The 19,589-nt window shown below is 36.8% G+C and overlaps 1 protein-coding gene across 1 annotated transcript in view; it reads left to right on the forward strand.

Annotated features, from left to right (window-relative positions):
* Nucleotides 1-16,930, forward strand: part of CENPF (centromere protein F) — a 35,553-nt gene extending 18,623 nt beyond the window's left edge. Inside the window, exons 12-20 of the mRNA XM_063152177.1 lie at nt 460-3,905; nt 4,445-6,742; nt 7,294-7,434; nt 8,457-8,633; nt 9,376-9,537; nt 10,808-10,994; nt 11,697-12,176; nt 13,472-13,665; nt 16,175-16,930. Of these exons, the coding sequence (XP_063008247.1) occupies nt 460-3,905; nt 4,445-6,742; nt 7,294-7,434; nt 8,457-8,633; nt 9,376-9,537; nt 10,808-10,994; nt 11,697-12,176; nt 13,472-13,665; nt 16,175-16,375 (7,286 nt within the window). The 3' untranslated portion in view covers nt 16,376-16,930. The remainder of the gene's footprint in view (nt 1-459; nt 3,906-4,444; nt 6,743-7,293; nt 7,435-8,456; nt 8,634-9,375; nt 9,538-10,807; nt 10,995-11,696; nt 12,177-13,471; nt 13,666-16,174) is intronic.
* The last annotated feature ends 2,659 nt before the right edge of the window (nt 16,931-19,589 follow it).

Genomic DNA, 19,589 nt, shown 5'->3' on the forward strand with positions numbered 1-19,589 from the left:
AACCATTTCTGGATGTTTCCTGCAATGCTGTAAGTTTCATTGTGAATTAAGTAAAGAGTTTCTGCTGTAGAACATGATTAGTGTTTTTTAAGAACGTTGAGTTTGTTGTCAATGAAAATGAGTTTTTTTGTCTGTAAACATGTTTGGTTCCTGAAGAGATGCTGTTTTGAAAAGAATCAAAGTGTACTGAACTTACCAGCAAATTTGTTTTCATAGAATCTTTTTTAAATAGAAAACTTCTATTTAGCAGTTCCTTTATGGAAAGCTGACTGTATGTAGTGCCCAGTAGCCTAAAGTAATATAAACATCCTTCATCCAGAGATCTAGTTTAAGAGTGATGCTTTGCAGTAGAATGAGAATTGAAAATAGTAAAAGTAAATAGTATCACCTCATCTGGGAAGTTATCAGAAGACTTGCCAGGACTGACTGACAAAGATTTGATGGTATTTTCTTCTACAGATAAGAATGCTGTTCTGGAAGTGGAGCTGAAGTTACTGGAAGAGAAATTTAAAAGGCAAGAGAGCTCACTTTCACTGGAGAACCTGAAAATAGCTTTAGCTGACATGGAAAAGCAACAAGAGTCTACCCGAGGTCTCCTTAAGGAAAAAGATAATCATATTAAAGAACAAGACTGTAAAATAAGTAAGATGGAGGGAGAATCAGAAGCTTTGCAGAGACTTCTTGGATTAAAGCAGAGAGAATGTGAAGAATTGCAAAAAGAGGCTGCTGTTTTTTCTCAATGGAAGAATGAAACTGATAATCTTATAAATAAACTTAAGTCTGAAAAGGAAGGTATGCTGGCTCATATTAATAACTTGGAGGGTTCCCTTCAAAATCAGCAAAGCAAAAATCATGAGCATAGTGAGAAACTTAGAATAATGCAAACCGAAAATGACAGGAAATCCACAGAGATTAGAGAACTGAAAGATATGCTGGAATGTAAAAGTGCAGAATTAGAAGAACAAAAAAAAGCTTTTGATGAATTTAAGCAGAAAGCAGAATGTTCTGATAAAAGGTATTGCAAAGAGATAGAAAATATGTCCTGTAAAATATTCCAGCTCACCAACCAAGTTGCTGAAGTAGAAGAAAAGTTACAATTGGAAGCAAGTCAAGGACTGCAAAGGGAGCAGTGCTATCATGATCTGCTTGGTGAATATGAAAAAATCTGTTGTCTTGTAAAAGCAAAAGATACTTCAGAAATGACAGAAGATGGAGAAGTTAAAAGCAGACAGGATAAAACTCCTTTAGAGAATTTGCAATTTGGAGCAACTAACTCCAACACTGGGGTGCTGGATCATGAATGTGCAGGAGCTCTTCTAGAAATGGGAAAAACTAAAGATCTGGCCAATTTACAAGAGCAGATCTCTCTTCTTGAGAGTTCTTTAGCAGCTCAAAAGCAGCTGAATTCAAATCAGCAGCAGCAGTATGAAGACTTACTGCAAACAAAGAATGAAACAGAACAAAGGTTATTTGCAGTAGAACAGATGTACACAAGCCTCATGACAGAAAATGAGCAGCACATCAGTAATTTGCAAGCGGATATTTCAGCACATCAGGAATTAGCTGAAAAAACTTCAGCTATTCTTGAGGAAAAGGACATGCAACTGCAAACTTTGAATGAAAGATTAGAAAACAGAGAAGTTGAGCTTCAGGATTCAAAGATCAATAATAAATTGCTTGAGGAGTCACTAAGACAGCTGAAACTCATGTCTGAAAGATGGGATTCAGAGAAGAAGGACATGACTGCAATGATTTGCTCATACAGTAAAAAAATTGGTGAACTTACTGAAGAAAATACAGCCCTTGGGGATTTAAGCAGTGCTTTAAAGCAAGAACAAATAGCTTTACTGGAGGCAAATAAAAATATCTATGATAGTTTAAAGGAAAAAGAAGAAATAATTTCTGAAATGTCTGGAAAACATGAGGAGGAAAGACAGCGTATTCTGTCAAGAACAGAAGAAATCAAAACAGAGCTTGAAGTTTTGCAGGTGAAGTATAAATCAATAGAAGAAGAAAATGGAAAAATTATGAACATTCTCAGAGAGCAGACAATTGAATTAGATGAAAAAAAAGCAAAATTAGAACAAGAGGAACAGGTACTTAGTGAGAACAAAGATATCTTACATAAACTAATAGTCTCAGAAGAAATAAAAAAGGACTTGGTTCATGAACTTCAGCAACTGCAGTCAGAATTTTCCAGCATCCAAAATGTGCCTTCTGTGGAGCTTGACTGTTTAAGCCAGGAAAGGTTAAATGTCAGCACAAGACAAGATACGATGCAAGAGAAATGTGGCTTTGTATTTCAAGAAAAGGAGCAACTGGGGAAGGAACTACCCTTAAAAAATGAACCTCTAGTGTGCAGTGTTAATTGTGAGCAACGACTCTGTTCAGAGCAGTTGAGAAAGTCCATGGAAGAAAAGGACATTGAGCTGAATAAATACCAGGTTAAACTTGAGCTTCTTCAAATGGATTTTGAGGATAGCGAAATCTCTCTAAAGAACTGCAGGTTAGAAGTGATGCAGCTGGAGACAGCTTTAAAAGGCATGGAAGTAGAACTTGAGAAAAGTGTGAGAGAGAGAGAGAGATTGCAGCAAGAACTACTGTCTGTTAAAGAACTGAAAACTGCAGATTCTTTGCTTACAGTATTAGAGGAAGATGGCCACTCATTGGAGTATAATTGCAGTGACATTTCCCAGGATTGTAGCAAAAGAGGAATAGATGAAAGTCCCTCATCAGTGTTGCTGGCATCCTCTTTGCAGGTAACAATAAACCAGCTGAGCGAGCTTGAGAAAATGTGTGAGAGGTTGCAGAATGAAAACACTGCATTGGCCTCTGGATTGAAAGATGCTAAAACCAATGGTAGCACAAGTATTAATAAGGAGGAAGAGGAGACAGATGATAAAATGATTGCAGATAGCAATTTAAAAGCTGAGAAAGCTGTTTTTCCTGATGAACTTATGGATCAAAGTGATAACAGTGACCTGAGAATGTGTTCTGACAATAAGGAATTGTCCTTCAGACTTAAGGAATGCAGTTCTTCTGACTATGAAGATTTAAAATTGTCCAGCAAAGAAGTTAAAGTACACTTTGCAGAAGTAAGAGAGAAGCTTTTGACTTTCCAAGATGAACACCTAAAATTATATGAACAGCACAGCAGTATGAGCTCAAAGATATGTGAGCTGCAGTCTTGTATTGAAATACTGAAAGCAGAAAATTCTTCACTGTCGACAAGTCAGAGCAGTGCTCATGCAGATTCTGTGCAGGTGTCACTGTCATCCAGCCAAGATGACACGCTGCCTAAATTGGATGAAACTAAGGCCACAGATTCTTCCTCAGACCTTTCTGTAAACCCCTGTTTATTAGAACTAAGTGAGGTGGTTGATTCTCATAACAGTGGTTCATGCAAATGGACAGAGGAAATGAATCAGACAGACAGTTCGGTAGAAGTAATTTCAGAGGATGCAACAGAAGTTTTGGTTGAAAAGTGTCATAATGATCACAATTTGGATTCTGTTAGAGAGCTCAGGAGTATTACTCCAAGAAAATGCAACCTTGAAAATAGAATTGAAGAACTTCAGATGCTCTGTCAGACATATGAGAAGTCCATCAAGGTGCTTGAAGATCAGTTTCATGTTCAAGAGAATATGAAAAATGAGGAAATACAAGAGCTGAAAGAAATTATACTTTCTGAAAGGAAAGAAATAGATCATCTCAAACAGCAAAATCTATCTCAAAAGGAAGAATGGCAGCAGAAGCTGAATAATGTGACTATGGAGATGGAGTGCAAACTGGCAGCAGAAAGAAAACAAACTGAGAATCTCTCTTTGGAGCTGGAAGCAGCAAGACTCCAACTACAGGTCCTTGATTTAAGTTCTCATTCGCTGCTGTGCACAGATATCGAAAATGTAAGTAATTGCTGTCATGCAAATGAGTTTTATGTAAATCCTTTGATTGTGGTCACCCAGATAGTTTTGGTTTTTTTTTTTTTTTTTTTTTTTTTTTTTTTTTTTTTTGCAAAAATTCTATTGAAAATTGTCCCTCACAGAAGCAGTACTATTTTTTTGGAGAAAGAAGAAAAATAATCCATACTTGAGCAGTAATCTTTGAACTTTTAGAAATGCTAGTAGTAATTCACTTTGTCATGTAGACACCTATTTTCCCAAAATACAGAGGGATGTGGTATCTTTGCACATAGTCTTTCAGCAAATTTATCTAAAATTTCTCCCTCAATACCTTTAAAACCTTTTTGGCCAAAGATGTGTGTATAAACAAGTGTCAAATGTTTCTGTAAGAAAGGAGACTGAAGTAGGGAGGGGTATCTATTTATTTTGCGCAAGAGTGGGAACTTTACTAATTTAAGAGAAGCTTTAAAACTTACCTTGTTTTTTCTTATATGAATTCTTTCTCCCTTTTTTTTTAACTGGTTGATTCTTACCCCTTGCAGAACATAGAACAAGAAAACAATACTCCTTATAAATTAAGAGTGCCTGTTGAAAACTCAGCTCTGAAAAACAGTAATCTTAAAATAATCCCCATTGAGAAAATGGCTGCAGGAGATGCCTTTGTATGTGAAAAGGAAACTGAGACTGTGGAAGCAAGATTAATGGAAGATTACACTGAGAAAATTTCTGGAGAACATGAGTGTAGAAATAAGTCAGGAAAAATAACCAGCCCCTCAGACCATGGCAGTGCACTGTCATTTTCCAGTAGTGGGGTTTTGAGTGCTGGCTATTTCTGTGAAAATCAAATAACCACTGAAATGCTTCAGGAAGAGGCAAAACAACAGACTGATGAAAATTTGAAGCTGATCTGTGAGACAGAAAAAGAGCAAAGCCATGTAGGTTTGAAAATAAGAGTTAAGCAATCAAACTCGGAAATGAACTTCCAGGAGGCACAAATAATTTCAAATAACTCAGCTTTTGCAGGACTGGAGGAAGCTACTGTAGCTGTTAAGGAAGAAAACAGTGGCATAAATGAAAAACCCAGATCTGTTTCTGTCAATAAGCAGGAATTATCTCTTCATGTAGTCTCATCAGAAAAAGAATCTGAGAACTTCAAGTCTGAGCTGGAGATGTGTAAAGTTAGATTGCCTAATGCAGCAGTCATGTTGGGTGATGTAGAAATGACCAAGAGAGCTGGTCAGGAACAATTTCTTGCAGCTGAAAATGGACAGGGGAGTCCAAAATCTGAGCGAGGTAATATTGACAACCATGCCTTGTTCATAGAGCCTGACATTGAAATGCTCCAGGCGAAATGTCAGCAATTAGAAAGGGAGAGGGAAGTTAATCTGAAAACTATTTCTAGCTTTCAAGAGCATCTTGTTTCAGTCACAGCTGAGAGAAACTATATTGGCCAAGAACTGAGTATTTTGTCTGAAAGCAAAAAAGAACTGGATCAGAAGTACCAAAAGCTACAAGAGAAATTGAAACAATTAGAGTTAACTAACATGGATTCTACTGAATTCATTAGAAGGTTAGAGGATGAAGTGAGGACACAGGCAAATTTGCTTGAGGCTGCAAAATCTGATGCAAATCAATTATCCAGTGAAAAAGACAGTCTTCTTCAGAAGCTGCAAAGTTTAGAAAATGATGCTGTATCTTTCACTGTAGAAAAAGAAAAACTCCAGAATGAAGCAGCAGATTCAAAGAAAGAAAAAGAGCTGATTGCAAGAGAGTTGGGAACGATGCAGCATAAATTAGGTTCATCAGAAATGGAAAATTCAAAGCTTTCCAAATCTTTGGAAGGCTTGTTAATGGAAAAAGGAGAACTTGCTGCAAGACTCAGCGCAGCACAGAAAGAAGCAGACCAATTGAGATGTGGAATTGAGAAGCTGAAAGTAAAAATTGAGTCTGATGAGAAGAAAAAACGTCACATTGCTGAAAAGCTGAGAGACAATGAACGGAAAGCTGACTCTCTTCAGGATAAAATAGAGAGGCTTGAAAGGGAATTGGAGATGTCAGAGAAAAATCTAGAAGATACAGTTATTGAGTTGGAAACTGCCAAAGCAGAGGCAGAAACATTAGCAACAGAGATGGAAGAGATGACTGAAAAGCTGAAATGTTCCAACTTACAAATTGATGTTCTCACCTCACAGAAAGAATGTTTGGCTAAAGATTTAAAAGAAATGCAAGGAAGATTCCATGAACTAGAGTCTTCAAATTTGACTACAGCAAAACAGTTGGAAGAAAAGGAGGAAGAAAAGATACAAATCAAAGTTGAGCTTGAAAATACTGTGGCATTGCTGAAATCTGAGCTCAGAGATATGAGTGAGAAGTTAGAGTTTTCATGCAAAGAGGAAGCAGATGCTAGAGCAAAAGAACAAGTCCTGATTGATCAGGTGGCTCGTCTTGAGCAAGATAAAATAATGCTGTTACAGCAATGTCAGGAAATAAAAAATGAAAACATCAAATTGGATCAAGCAAGGGAAGTACTTGTTCAAGAATTGATGGATTGTAAACAAAAACTCGATGAAAAGGTGCAGGAAAATGGTGCTCTTGAAAAGCAGGTGAAAGATACAGAAGCACTGTCTTTGCAGCTGACTCACATGCAGCATGAACTTGAATGCTGGCACCAGGAAAAAGAGAGGCTGCAGAACTTGATTGCTGAGTTGAAGCTGAAGGAGCAATGTTTTTCTGATGGTGAAACCTCTCCGGATATCCTGAATGTTCTAAAAATGTCTTATAAGGACCTTGAGAAGGAACTGGAATCTACGCTTTGTGAAAAGAGCACTCTATGTAAAAAGGTAATGTCATTTCCATTAGGGCAGAGTTCCCTTTGGAGGAGGAAGGATAAAGTCTCCTCTGGGTTTACCACTTCCTTAATAAATTAAATCCTAAAATAATTTTAACCTCAAACTTTTGCAGGAAGCATCCTATTTTTAAAATTATGTTTTCTATACAATCATAAAATTTCATTGAAGTTACAGAGCTGGAAAGCAGGACATTGTTTTGCTTAGGATGAATGAGAAGGTAGCTTGAAAGTAGAAGTTTAAGCAATCAAATAATGCAGAATAGTTTCCTCTTTCCTGTAGAAGAAAAGGATGAAGAACAAATTGATATTGTGTGACTGAGTTTTCATATCAAGAATAAGTGTTTTGGAAGCTCCAAAGAAAGTGAAGTAACAATAGTGCACTTGCCATGTGAAAACATTATTACCCTGTTGTGACTCTTGCTTAAAACTTGACCAACTATGGGAATAAAATAATCCATCTTAAAAACTGCTTGTTACATAGAAGTACATTCTTTGGCAGTCATGACACATGTATTAAAAATAATCCTGGGAATTTTACTTCAGGTAAATGAACTGGCTGAAAGTCGAACTGAGCTGCAAGTCAAGCTAAATAATACTGAACAGAAGATTGCCATATTACAGGAAGAAAGAAATAAGCTTGCTGAAGAAATGCAATGCGTTCAAGAACATTCAGAAAAGACCAAAGTAAGTTATTCTATCTGCATTATTTCTGTGTTCAAAGCCAGATGCTCAAGTATAGTATCTGTCTGGAGGCTAGTCAAGGGGATCTGTGATAATGTACAGTATTAGAGGTTATTGCTTCCAAATTTCAAAAAAATCCAATGTTCTCTTCTGAGATAAAATGATTACTTAGTTGTTTTTCCCCCCCTTCCATCCATCCAAACTATGTTTTCTTAGCATAAAGGCCACTGCTGGTCATCTAGACATTTTTCAGGGTTGAGAAATTCTCTACTACAGGTTTTCAATCATCAGACTGAGGAGGGCAGATAAATATTCAGCATTTCTCAAAACTACTTTCAGTGCTAATTTAATTCAGGACATAGTCAAGGAAGAAACAGTTTTTGGAGCCTTTGTTTATAATTTGTTTGCATTTCATTCTTAGAGGCTATTTTATCATCTAGAAAACTTTAGGTCTTATTTGTGTATGTCTTTAAACCAGTTTATGTGATCATCTGACCTGCTAACTTTATTTTAAAAATTCTATAACCAGGGGCTTGTTTCTAAAGTGGCATTGAGGATTTTGAGTGGGATGGGAAAAGAACAGATATTTCTGCAACTTTTAGAAATCCTAAATGGAAATACAAGCCAGCTCTCCAAAAAGTAGTTATAACAATGGATGAAAATGCTTAGAAAGTTTTGTCATCTTAAAGAGGGTGAGGAAGTGACCCTTAACCTCTCAAGTCACTGTCAGAGGGAGCAACATTTGGAGAGGTTAAGCTTTGATTTTGGCAGTGCTGCTTGATTTAATGCTGTTGGCAAACTTGCACTTGTTTTCTTTTACGAGAACCTTCCTTGCCTCTTGTCCTACCTTTTGTGTTCAGATGTTCTTTTCTTTGTTTACACTGTGTTTAGCCACTGTTGAATATTTTTTCTTACCAAACTTTGGAAAATTCAAAAATGCTTCCAATTCAAATAGTTTAATGGGTCAACTCTTTCTCCATTGAGATAACTCCAAATACCAAAGAATGTACTATTACTATTTACAGATTCAGCTGCATCTCACAACTTCAGAAAAAAATGAACTGGCCAGGTGTTTGGAGATGGTCCAGAATCAGCTACAAGAAAAAGAAAGTGAAATTAAAAGAGAGATATCAGAGTACCAAGACAGACTACTTCAAGCAGAGAAAGAGCATCAGGGTGCTCTGACAGAAGCAAACCGAAAGGTGAGTCAGAAAATAGGAAGAGTACTGCTGTGAGTTTTTAATTGAGTTCTATGTATTTTACTAAGTGTTGCTGATCCTATTGCAAAAGAATTTATTTTGCTAACAATATTTCCAAAATCTACATATACTTACCTTGGAGGTCAGTATGTGTTAACTTTTTTCCACATGACAAGCTCTAAAAAGTTAATTTATCTCAGAACTCAGTACGCATTTGATCTATAAAAAAATTCACTAGGACTATAACCTTGAAAAAGGGAAAACAACAGTATGTTTAATCCAGGAAATGGGTTTTTTTGGTAGGAAGAGGGAAGAAAGTTTAACCAGTTCAAGATATAAGGACAAATTTGTTGGAAATACATTTGTCAGATGTGCTATATGCAAAGAGCCATCAACTTTACTGCAGAAATATCTGTGAACTTGAGGCCAGCTGAATGTAGGCTAATAACTTAGTATAATTGTTTCTTAACAGTTTTCATTCTTATTAATATAAAGTAGATGTAAAAGCAAGTTATAGTAAAATATAAGGGTTTTCTTCTGACAGTCTTCTTAGAGGCAAGATTGTAGTATTGAAAATATGTACTTGAGACAAATTACCCTTTTAATGTTCAACTCCTTAAAACATAATTATTAAATTTGCTGTGGAATTCCTGTGGGTTTGTGATATGCTGTTAGGTACATCTTTAAAATGAAACTCAGTGTCCTTTTTGGTATCATAGTAATTAGGCACATTTTCTTTCTTTAGAATGAAGTAGAAATTGAGGCCTGTCATGAGAAGATTAGTTCACTGGAGCACTTTATCAGCTCACAAAAATTGGAAATTGAGCATTTGAAGTCAAATAAAGAACAGCTAAATAATTCCCTTAAAGAAGCTAATCAGTCCTTAGGAAAACTCCTAAAAATTAAGGTAAGAAAAACCCTGAAATATGACCAATTGCATGAGATTCCAGACACTGTGTACTAAAATAAACATAGGATTGGGAACCAGTGCTCCAGAACTGTGGCTTGACTTTGGTGCAGCCTTTGTTTCACTAAAGAGAACACAGAGCCTGGAGAAAACATAGTTACTATTGATGTGCATTAGAAAAATTCTGCTCTGTGTGCCATGACTGAGATCACCTAGAATTGGTTTGCGTGACCTAAACACCGCAGTCCATTGACTACAGTGAGCATTGTAGGTGCGCAAAAATGTGGTTAGAATTCACTCAGAGAGACTTTGCAGTGCCTCTGTTTTGTGTTTGTGAATTACTTTGATGGTAAAATGTACCATGGTCTATCCCTAAGCACTAGTCTTGATGGATTGCTCTTGATTCAGCTTTTTCAGTTCCATTTTATATAGAATTCTCATTACAGGTATTAACTAGTGTAATTCTCTGATAGAATTGTCCTCAGGGATGCTGGAATATGAGCTCCACATACTGTGAGCTACTGATGACTGGGAACAGCTCTTCATATTCTTGGTTTGCTTTTTAGTAGCACAGGTGAAGCTTCACTGTACATACACTGTACTTCTGTACCAATAATCCTATCCCTGCATTTTTCTTGGTTTCTGGGTGGCTTTGGTCTATTTTGTCTGATTGATTTCTGGCTCCAGCTCAGCACTCCCACTTCAGGAATTACTGTCTTCATAAATGCACTCTTGAAGAAACAGTCAATTCAATTTACATGCAAGTAAACACTGAATTACAAAATGTTCATCTTGCTCAACAGTTCTTTCTTCTTAGGGCTCTCCACTGTGGTGTTAATTTGGTTAATAAGAGCAGTCCAAGGATAAAATCCTGTGGATGTGTGCCAGAAAACATACCCAAGGTAGTGTCAGTGTAGCAGAGAAGGCTTCTGGCTGTGCTCACTGTGTGGTATTTGCACACAGGTTGGTACCAGATCAACGGGATGGTAAAAGGTTCAGGTTGGACATTGTGAAGAATTTCTTTCCTTTAGAAAACAGTGTAAAGCATTGGAAGGGGCTGCCCAGGGAAGTGGAGTTGGCACCCTTGGAAGGGTTGAAGGAACAGCTCAAGGTGGCCCTTAGTGCTATGAATTAGTTAATATGGTGGTGTTTGGCCAAAGGTTGGACTTGATGATCTTGGAGATCTTTTACTGTTACTCTGTTTGATATTATGATGTTTAAAAGGAGGAATTATGTTTCTGGTGAGATAACTGAATTTCTTATTTTTTAGGCTGATAATAGTAACATTATAATTCAGCTGAAGAAGGAAAATGAATATGCCCACAGTAAAGTGCAGATGTGGATGAAATCCTGCAAGCAGCTGGAACAGGAAAAGGAAGAGTTGCAGAAACAACTAGCTGAACATGATGAGCTGCTAAAGAAGGAAAATCTGGCTATGGCAAAGCATAATAAAGAAGGTAATTGAATCTAGATTGTCTTAATGCTTTCATAGTGGTGCATTAATCTGTAAAACTTTCTTGTTCCCTAAAATGTCCACTTGCATATGCAGCTCTAATACAGAGCATGATTCTTAATTAGCATAAAAAGTTACAAGTGCAAATGTCAAACATTTTAAAAATCTAACTAATCTTTCTCATCTTAAAGGTGTTGTTTCTTTTCTCAGAAACAACACTAGGTTCTGAATAAATTTATTAAATGTTACATTTTTGGTGTAAGTGACTTGAGGAAGAAAAGGGATGTTTTTCTTATGAAGTTGTGTGTGAGTTCTTTTATCATTTTCCAGCAAGCTTTTTCCTCTGATTCTCATGCTCTGTTCTTAATATTTTAGTTCACCTCATGAGATGAACTGTATTGTAAATGATACTTAAAGCAAGTTAAGGGTACAAATGGAGTGTTCAGAAACTACAAAATGAGAAGGAAAATGTTTCCCCATGCATTGGTCAGGATTCTTTTCACAATTTGTATATTTGTGCTCTATTTAACAGGGACATTATTATGCCTATCATATTACTGAATTTGTTTCACAGTCATTTTTTTTATAGTTGCAGTGTTACAAAACATGTGTAATTAAAAGATGTGTGACCATTGCATAATAAATTCTTACATATGCTTATTTTATTATGTCAGTTATATGAATAATCATGTTTTTCTTTGAAAAGGTGCTGATGATAATGCCATTACAGAAGAAATTAAATTAAAATTGGAAGAATTGCAGGAATCTACGGAAGCAAAGACCAGAGAAGCAAATGAGAACTTGGAGAAATACTGCTCTCTTATTGTTAAATATCATAAACTAGAGGAAGAAAATGAGATGCTAAAAACACAAGTCAATTTGTTGAGTACTCAGCTGAAACAGCGAGCGAGTGATGCTGTCAGCACTCCTTTGCTGAATTCAGAGAAGTCATTAACGCAAAAGAGCAAACACTCTGTCAAAGACAGAAGGTCAGATGAAGGTACCACTAAGCTTTCAAGTAAAAGGCAGAGATGTGAAGACAGCAGGAAAGACAATGGAGAACCAAGATCTCCTGCTCCAGTGACTTCATTGAAAAAGAAAAGGAAGTGTGATATCTCTCAAAATCTGCAGGGTCAGGACAACACTGACTGTGAGCTGGATGGGCTTCCAGAAATAGTGCAAAAAGGTATTTATGTCTTGTAAAGGCAAATGTTCTCTGAGTACAGCAGGTGTGCTTTTCTCTTTTGTTGAATGGCTTTCACTCTGAGTTGGTGACTATGCAAACATTTTTGGTGATAGTGATGGAAGGTGAAAGGAGTCAATGAGAGATGTGGCAGTTGGTGCCAAGTTAGCTTTTGTGGAGTGCCAGTGTTAGCCAGCAGAATACATTTCTGTTGGATTAATAATTCCCATTCTGCTAACAGTTAAGTGGTCCCAGCAGTCTCCTGTGCTCCCATCCCCTCATTCACAGGTGTAGTGTGCAGTGAGGCAACTGAAGACCAGAAACTGGGAAGGAGTGGTGTCTGGAGGGAAGCCCATGTGTGTTCTCCAAGTGTTTGCTTATTTGTGGGCTTTTATTTCTTTCAATACCAATAATTAAAGTGGGTTAATTTGCAAAACATTAAATCGACTAAAATCCCCTGAGTTGAAACTGACTTGCCCACAGCAGTAAGACATTCATCTTTGTGAGAAGATTAATTAATTAACTCTCATCTTCATGAAAGTTCACTTTCTGTCTGCTGTGAATGCCATGAAATTAGGCAGCCTGGTACTCCATATAAGGGTTTGCTGCAGCAGAGGGTAACTGAGAAGACTGCACGAATCAGGGCTTGAAAAATGTCTTGTGAGTTCAACTACCCATTAACCTGCCCTTTATAATTAATGTATTTGCTATCGTTAAAGGACAAACCATAGGGATACTGAATAGCCTCAGCTTTGGTGGTCGCTCCCAGAAGTCAGGATTTCTAAAGCTAAACATTATTTGCATTTCACTTTCTTACCAGCATTACTATATCTTCTAAAAGTAGCCCTGTTCTGAGGACATATGTGCCAGTTTATGTTTGTCTTCTAGGCTAGATAGAGAGATAATAACCAGTCTATACATAAATAGTTCTACACAGAGAAAAGTATTAAAAATCAAGAGCATCATGCCACGGTATCAGGAATTAACCAGTACTGGTTTTCAGTTTGAAATTACTGTCTACATAATAATGTACTTGTAAATAAAAAGACGAAACACTTTTTGATTTTTTATTTTTCTATAGAATTGCTCTTGTAATTCAATGGTTCTTCTGTGATACACAAGTTTTGCATTTGAATTTTGGAATATGCAAGATCTATTCAGCAATCTCTTTGTTCCATTTTCTCCAATGGAACAGATGATTTATTTCAATCAGCTATTTTATTCCTATTGTGAAAAAAGAAATCCATTTGAGGAAGTGTGATTGCTTTAGGTTTTTATAGAAGCTGTTTATTTTTCAGGGTTTGCTGACATCCCCAGGGGCAAGGTCAGCCCTTACATTTTACGTAGAACAACGCTGCACCTCAGATCCAGTCCCCATGTGGCTTCCTCAAGTGAGAAGAGGCCTTTGCCTGCCCAGGACTCACAGAAATGCAGACCAGACCATCTTGGTGAGCACTGCTCTTTGACACCTGGTGGCAGCAAACCACAAAAGGTAACTTGGAAAAATTTTATCTGGGTATCAAAGTCATGGGAAGACTTAATGCATTCACTAAACATATTCATCTTGCCAAGTGAATTTGAGGACATAGCATTCTTTATGTTCCTCAACAACAGAGTGGAGAGAAGATCATAAATACTGAATGACTGAAAAATGACATAGGTCTTACCATAGTATCAATGTGCAAATTGTTCATATGTTTTTATTTGTGAGCTCATAGGAATAGCCAGTGGGAAATGTAAATTCAATGCAGGCATGTTTTCAATTTCTTATAACAGATATTAAAGAGCATATATTCCTTATACTGTGACTTCTTAGGTTGCAGAGAAAGTAATCAGCAAAAAGACTAACCTTTAGGAGTTTGAGCTTGAAGTTTGCTGCACACAGCTCTTCTTGGAATTTCTAGAATAACTACAGATATAAGGGAGGCTATTAAATGTGTAAATAGGGAACATCTGGATTATAAAGAGTGGGTTTTGTTGGAAGGGACATTAAAAGATCAGCTAATTCCAACCTCCCTGCCACAGACAGGGACAGCTTCCACTAGACCAGCTTGGTCATGCTTACCAGATTTTGATGCTATCAAAACAAATAAATACTACACAGTTATGTTTTGAAAGTGGACTCTTATTAAAAAAAGGTTAGTAAGTGAAGTTTAATTAGCTTTGTGTTTTCAGTAATAGACACATTGCTGAATGTTTCACAGTACATCAGAGCAATGTGTTCTTTCTAAGATGATGCAAATACTTTGCAGATTATAGAAAATTGTTCCAACTTTAGGACAGAAATGAACCTTTGTTGTCCAAAACCTCCTCCAAAGTTTGTAACCATGTTATCTCAAGTTGAGCAATAAAAGAGTAGTTATTGGTAGCTCTTTGTATGAGAGCTACACAGAAATATGTCAGTAAATAAAAATCCTTCCAGTTTGCCAGGTTGCACAAAAGTATTCTCTTGACAATCAGCAGAATCTTGCACATCGCTTTTTGGGTTTTTTCTTTTTTTTTTTTTTTTTTAATCCAGTTATTTTGTATTAGTACCTAAACTATGTGGCAAGATACCAAAAGTAAGTAAAGGGAAATGCCACATAGTTTAGTGGATGTATAGCTTTTGAGGCCAGAAAGCACCATTGGGAAGACAAATCAGATCAGACCCATAATTTTTTGGAGATACAGCAATATAAAATTGGTGTTTTGCAGTGAAAGTGAGTCCACTGAATTTTTGTATGTTGTTTCAAGTGATAATTACCCCACTTGCCAAGAGTTGCTGCTTCTTACAGACATTGCCTGGAGGTCTGTGTTTTATTACTGTTTCATTAAGTGATGCCAATAAATTTTATTTATACTCCTGTCTGTTTCCCTATAACCTTAGAAACAAATGGTGTTGCTTGTAAAGAACCTGAGTAGTGCAAAAAAGAAAGGAAGCCTCAGTCAGAGAAAGTTGTGTAGTAATCACCTGCCAGCATGGTATAAGCTTGTTGTAGACTCTTGCTGACCATAGTCAGGGTTATAGCAAGAAACAATTAATCAGTAATATTTTCTCATTTAACTGAAGGAGGGATTTCCCAAACATTCCTCCTCTTTGTCTAAACTTGTATTGTCTAGGTCCAAGGACAGGCTACTCCTCACCTTCAACTATATGGCAGTTATTAACATTTCAGTGTTGGTTTTGTTCCCCCAAGTGTAAATATGCCAGTCATCAGTTCCAGGAATTTGTGCTCTTCTCTCAGACACTGCTGAATGTGTATTGGTTTTATTTCAAGATGATGTACATTGGGAATTTCTGGAGGAAATGCTCATATTGTTTCATCATTTGTTGAAACCATGAAAACGTGTTGTTCCATGCTTTATATTAATACAGTAAATGGTGTGTCTTGTTTTAAAAGTGAAGTAAACCTTGTTTCCTTCTCTTTGATAGATACTTGCATCTACTTTATTTCAAATATCTAGTTTCAAACTGTTGCAAATTTCTCAAGGTGCTTAAAAAGTGCCTGTCATGTTCATATGCAAATTTATTCACTTTTCTGTGTGAATTTAATGTAGAATTTAAATTGAGTGCTTTGACTGCACATCGGTCAAAATGTGAAAGCAGTGGTTTCTGCCCAGATGTCAGCAAAAAAGTGACACCTGTGCTTTACATTTGCAGAATATGTAGAGAAAAAATTAAATACAGCTCTTGATACACACTACCAGGTACTTTAGTAAACAGCTTAATAGTACTGTCTGTTCCTTGTGTAGCTGTTTTCTGCTCCTGGAAAATAGCTTGCCAGCAGCGTAGCAGATATTTCATCTCATACCACAACAAAACAAGAGTTATCAAGCCTCACTGTGTTGTGTATTCAGAGTGATAAGTGCCTTAAAAATATGTTTTTATGCTTCCAATAAGTCTATGTCTTTTGCAAATTCCCAATATTTAGTCTTTCGCAGCAAGCCTTTCAACCCAAGGCGGAAAGCTAATATGGTTTTCCATTACCGGTAAAACAAGGATGTTTTTGTTTGTGTTACAGGAAAATGATGAGCAGCGGTCCCAAGCTTTTCCACCAATGAATTCTACACCAAGGTCACCTCTTTGCCTGCAGAAACAATCCCCAAAACCTCTCTCTGATAACACTAGGGAGAGTCGCAAGATGCACAAAGCAAAAAGTTCCCTAAATGAGCAAGCATTATCTGAACGAGATGAGCAAAAAGAAAATTGTAAGGTGCAGTAAATCTGAATTAGTCACTACTCAGAATAACTGGTGATCAAAACCAGTTTGTAAAATAAATACCAGAACTATCTGGAGGGCACCATTTTCTTTTCTCCAATGAATAACGATATATGGGTTCTGCAGAGCTTCCTTGTGAGTATTTACTAATAGCAATAGTCACACAAACTTTTGAAATAATAGTGAACAGATATAACTGATCTTTTTATAGAATCACAGAATCAATTAGGTTGGAAAAGACCTTTGAGGTCATTGAGTCTAACCTATGGCCTAATGTCACTTTGTCAACCAGACCATGGCACTGAGTGTCACATCTAGTCTTTTCTTAAATGCCTCCAGGAATGGTGACTCCACCACCTCCCTGGGCAGCCCATTCCAATGTCCAATCACTCTTTCTGTGAAGAACTTCTTCCTAATGGCCTAAACCCCCTCTCGTGCAGCTTGAGTCTGTGTCCTCTTGTCCTGTTGCTGGTTAACTGAGAGAAGAGACCAACCCCCACCTGGCTACAACTTCCTTTTAGATGTAATTGTAGAATTTTCTGTAAATACTTCTTTATAAAGCTGTTAAAAAAATTAAAATGTAGAAAAAGTGGCTGCATTTTGCCATGTAGTTAATTGTTGTCATTTTTATTGTCTACCAATGGTTGATTTACTAATGGAAAATAAACTTACTTAAGTATCTAAAAATTACAGTTTCTAGGAAAAATGTGGCAAACACTATTATATTATTCAAAATGAAACAGTGACTTATTTTCTAAGTGCAACACTAAAATATAGAACCAGATAGAAAGTGCATCCAGTGCACAGGCCTAGCTAGTGTTCTGTGTCTTGGTATCCCTTCTTCCTGATGGAATAACACTGCAATAGGGGTGAGACATGATTCAAACAAAGCCAGAGAGGACTGCCTGTTTCCCTGAAACGAAGCATCTGACAGTGTACTTCCCTAGCTGAAGGTCGTATGTTGATCTGCACATCTGGCAACTGGCCCTTGGCCAGCCAGTAAACCTCAGCAAGATGGGGGTGAGCACTCTGTACCTGGCCAGAAAGGGCCCTATCATAACAATTTTGTTCTTGTTCTGCCAGCAGGGGCTGGCTGCTGCTCTGCTGCAGGTTACTCTTCACTTTGACAATGCTTAACCTCAAATCTGTCTCTCTGAAAATCATTGAAGAGCTGTACCTGATGTAAGGAGAATGGATGTGTTGGGAAACATTCAGGTGTCAAGAAATATGTGTGTGGAATGCTCTAGTTACTTCCTTTTCATTCAGGAAAGATCTTTGAGATATCAAAAGAATGTGACTTTTCTGGAAATAGCATATAAGATTCTGGTATCATCAATACAGGAGAAACAACTCCATCCAGTTCATGACAGTGCACTTGAATTTAGAAGGATTCATTACAAAAATGTTCACCCCAGCTTGTGGATTTCAAAGGTCTAACTGGGCTTGCTCAGCAGCAGAGACCAATTTAACACTATAGAAAAAAGTGACATCAACACCAGTCATTATGTAACTAAGCAGAAATGACTTGCTGATAATTCATATTGCTTATGCTCACCTGGCCTGGCCAGGTATTAGGGAAATCAAGCTCCTGAACATGAGCAGTAGTGCCCTAAATCTCCAAGATACACAGCAGAGAGGCATTTTCACATTGTTGTTGTTACTGTGTCAGAAAGATGTTTCTTCTTTCAACAAAAGCATGTAATAATGTTTTCTACACCTTGAAAAAATTCTTTAAACTAAGAGACAATACTTAGGTTGCAAGCTGAACTTTCAAAATGTAATGATACCTTCTACTTCATGGTTAGTTTCACCCTCAAAGCAGAGTTCTCTTTTTTACATATACATACACACCATTATTCTGCCTTTCTTACAATACTGTCTGTTAGAATGCAGTCAGTTTAGGGGAACAAATGATCTACTCATCAGTCTAACCAAAACATCTTGAAAGAAATTCAACATTTGTATCAAATATGTGTAACAGAATCAGGCAAATGAAAATATTTTTCTTTATTCAAAAGATCAAAATCTTGCCACACAAACTATCCTTCAGTAACTAGATATACCAGGGCTTGGGGTCACAGCTGTAGATCTTGTGGCTTTTTCTTAAACATCTCCAGTTGTTTGTTAACTCAAGTGTTAGGTAATTAAAACAATCCTTGTAAACTGAAAGGGACCTATCTTAAAGGATGCATTTTATTACCTCATCTTATGTCAGGATACTGTCAAAGTTCATAAAAGCTAAATTGTTTCAGACCAAGTTTTGTATCTTAAAGGAATCATTTATGGAATTAGCAATTTAAAAAAAAATTAAGTCTCTTGAGATAGAAACATGGGTATGAAGAGGCTTTGGTAGCCGATAATAGAAAAAACCCAAACAAAACTGGTGTTTTATTTAGCCAAATCACTGTTTTTCTATTCTAATCTGATGCCTTGAAAAGTGTCCCACTTGGAGAAGAGTGTGGAAAAAACATCTATCTTTAGAAAGCTGTCTAATCTTAACCAGACAAATTTGAACAACTATGTTATAGTGAAAGAAGTGACTATCATCAGTAAAAGAATGCATTGAGACTTCAGTTGTTACATATTTTCCTACATGCCTGCATTTGTATTTTATAAGTCTTTATATTTCATTAAGTGTGAGATGTTTGCATTTTGAAATGTTGCAATGTCTGGGGATTTTTTAGCAACTAGTATGTATTGGAGTACTAGTATGTATGTATTTTGCTGTAGGTTAAGATTTTAAAGAGGTCTTTGATTAATGCCTGAATCTGTTGAAAGTGGGACTTCATATTTTACATTCCCTTGCAAACTGATGAGACTTCATGTCACAATCCACAAAAGAAAGCTCTATCAAGAATGTAATTTCCAATCTATATGTATATCAAACATGCAGAACAAAAAATCAGAGTGCCTCATCGGGATTCCTAGTAGGATTGCATAGGATGTGTTCTGTCATCTCTCTGTAATGAATGAAAGGACACTTGTATGTGGCTTTCTACTCTGACTGTAAAAGTCCCTGTAAAAATGTCTCTGGTGCTCTGCTATTGTTCTTAGCATGCTAACCTGGTTGTTGCCATAGTGATACAGTGTTACATCACAGGAAGGTGCATTAGCTGGGTCTCTTCTTCACTTTCCTCTTTACCCAAGGTTTACATTATGATTGCTGTAAAATCTAGTTTGCTGTCCCAAATGGACATGCTCCCTGAAATGCCCAGAG

This window comes from Melospiza melodia, chromosome 3 (assembly GCF_035770615.1).
Source record: "Melospiza melodia melodia isolate bMelMel2 chromosome 3, bMelMel2.pri, whole genome shotgun sequence".
NCBI classification, from domain to species: Eukaryota; Metazoa; Chordata; class Aves; order Passeriformes; family Passerellidae; genus Melospiza; species Melospiza melodia.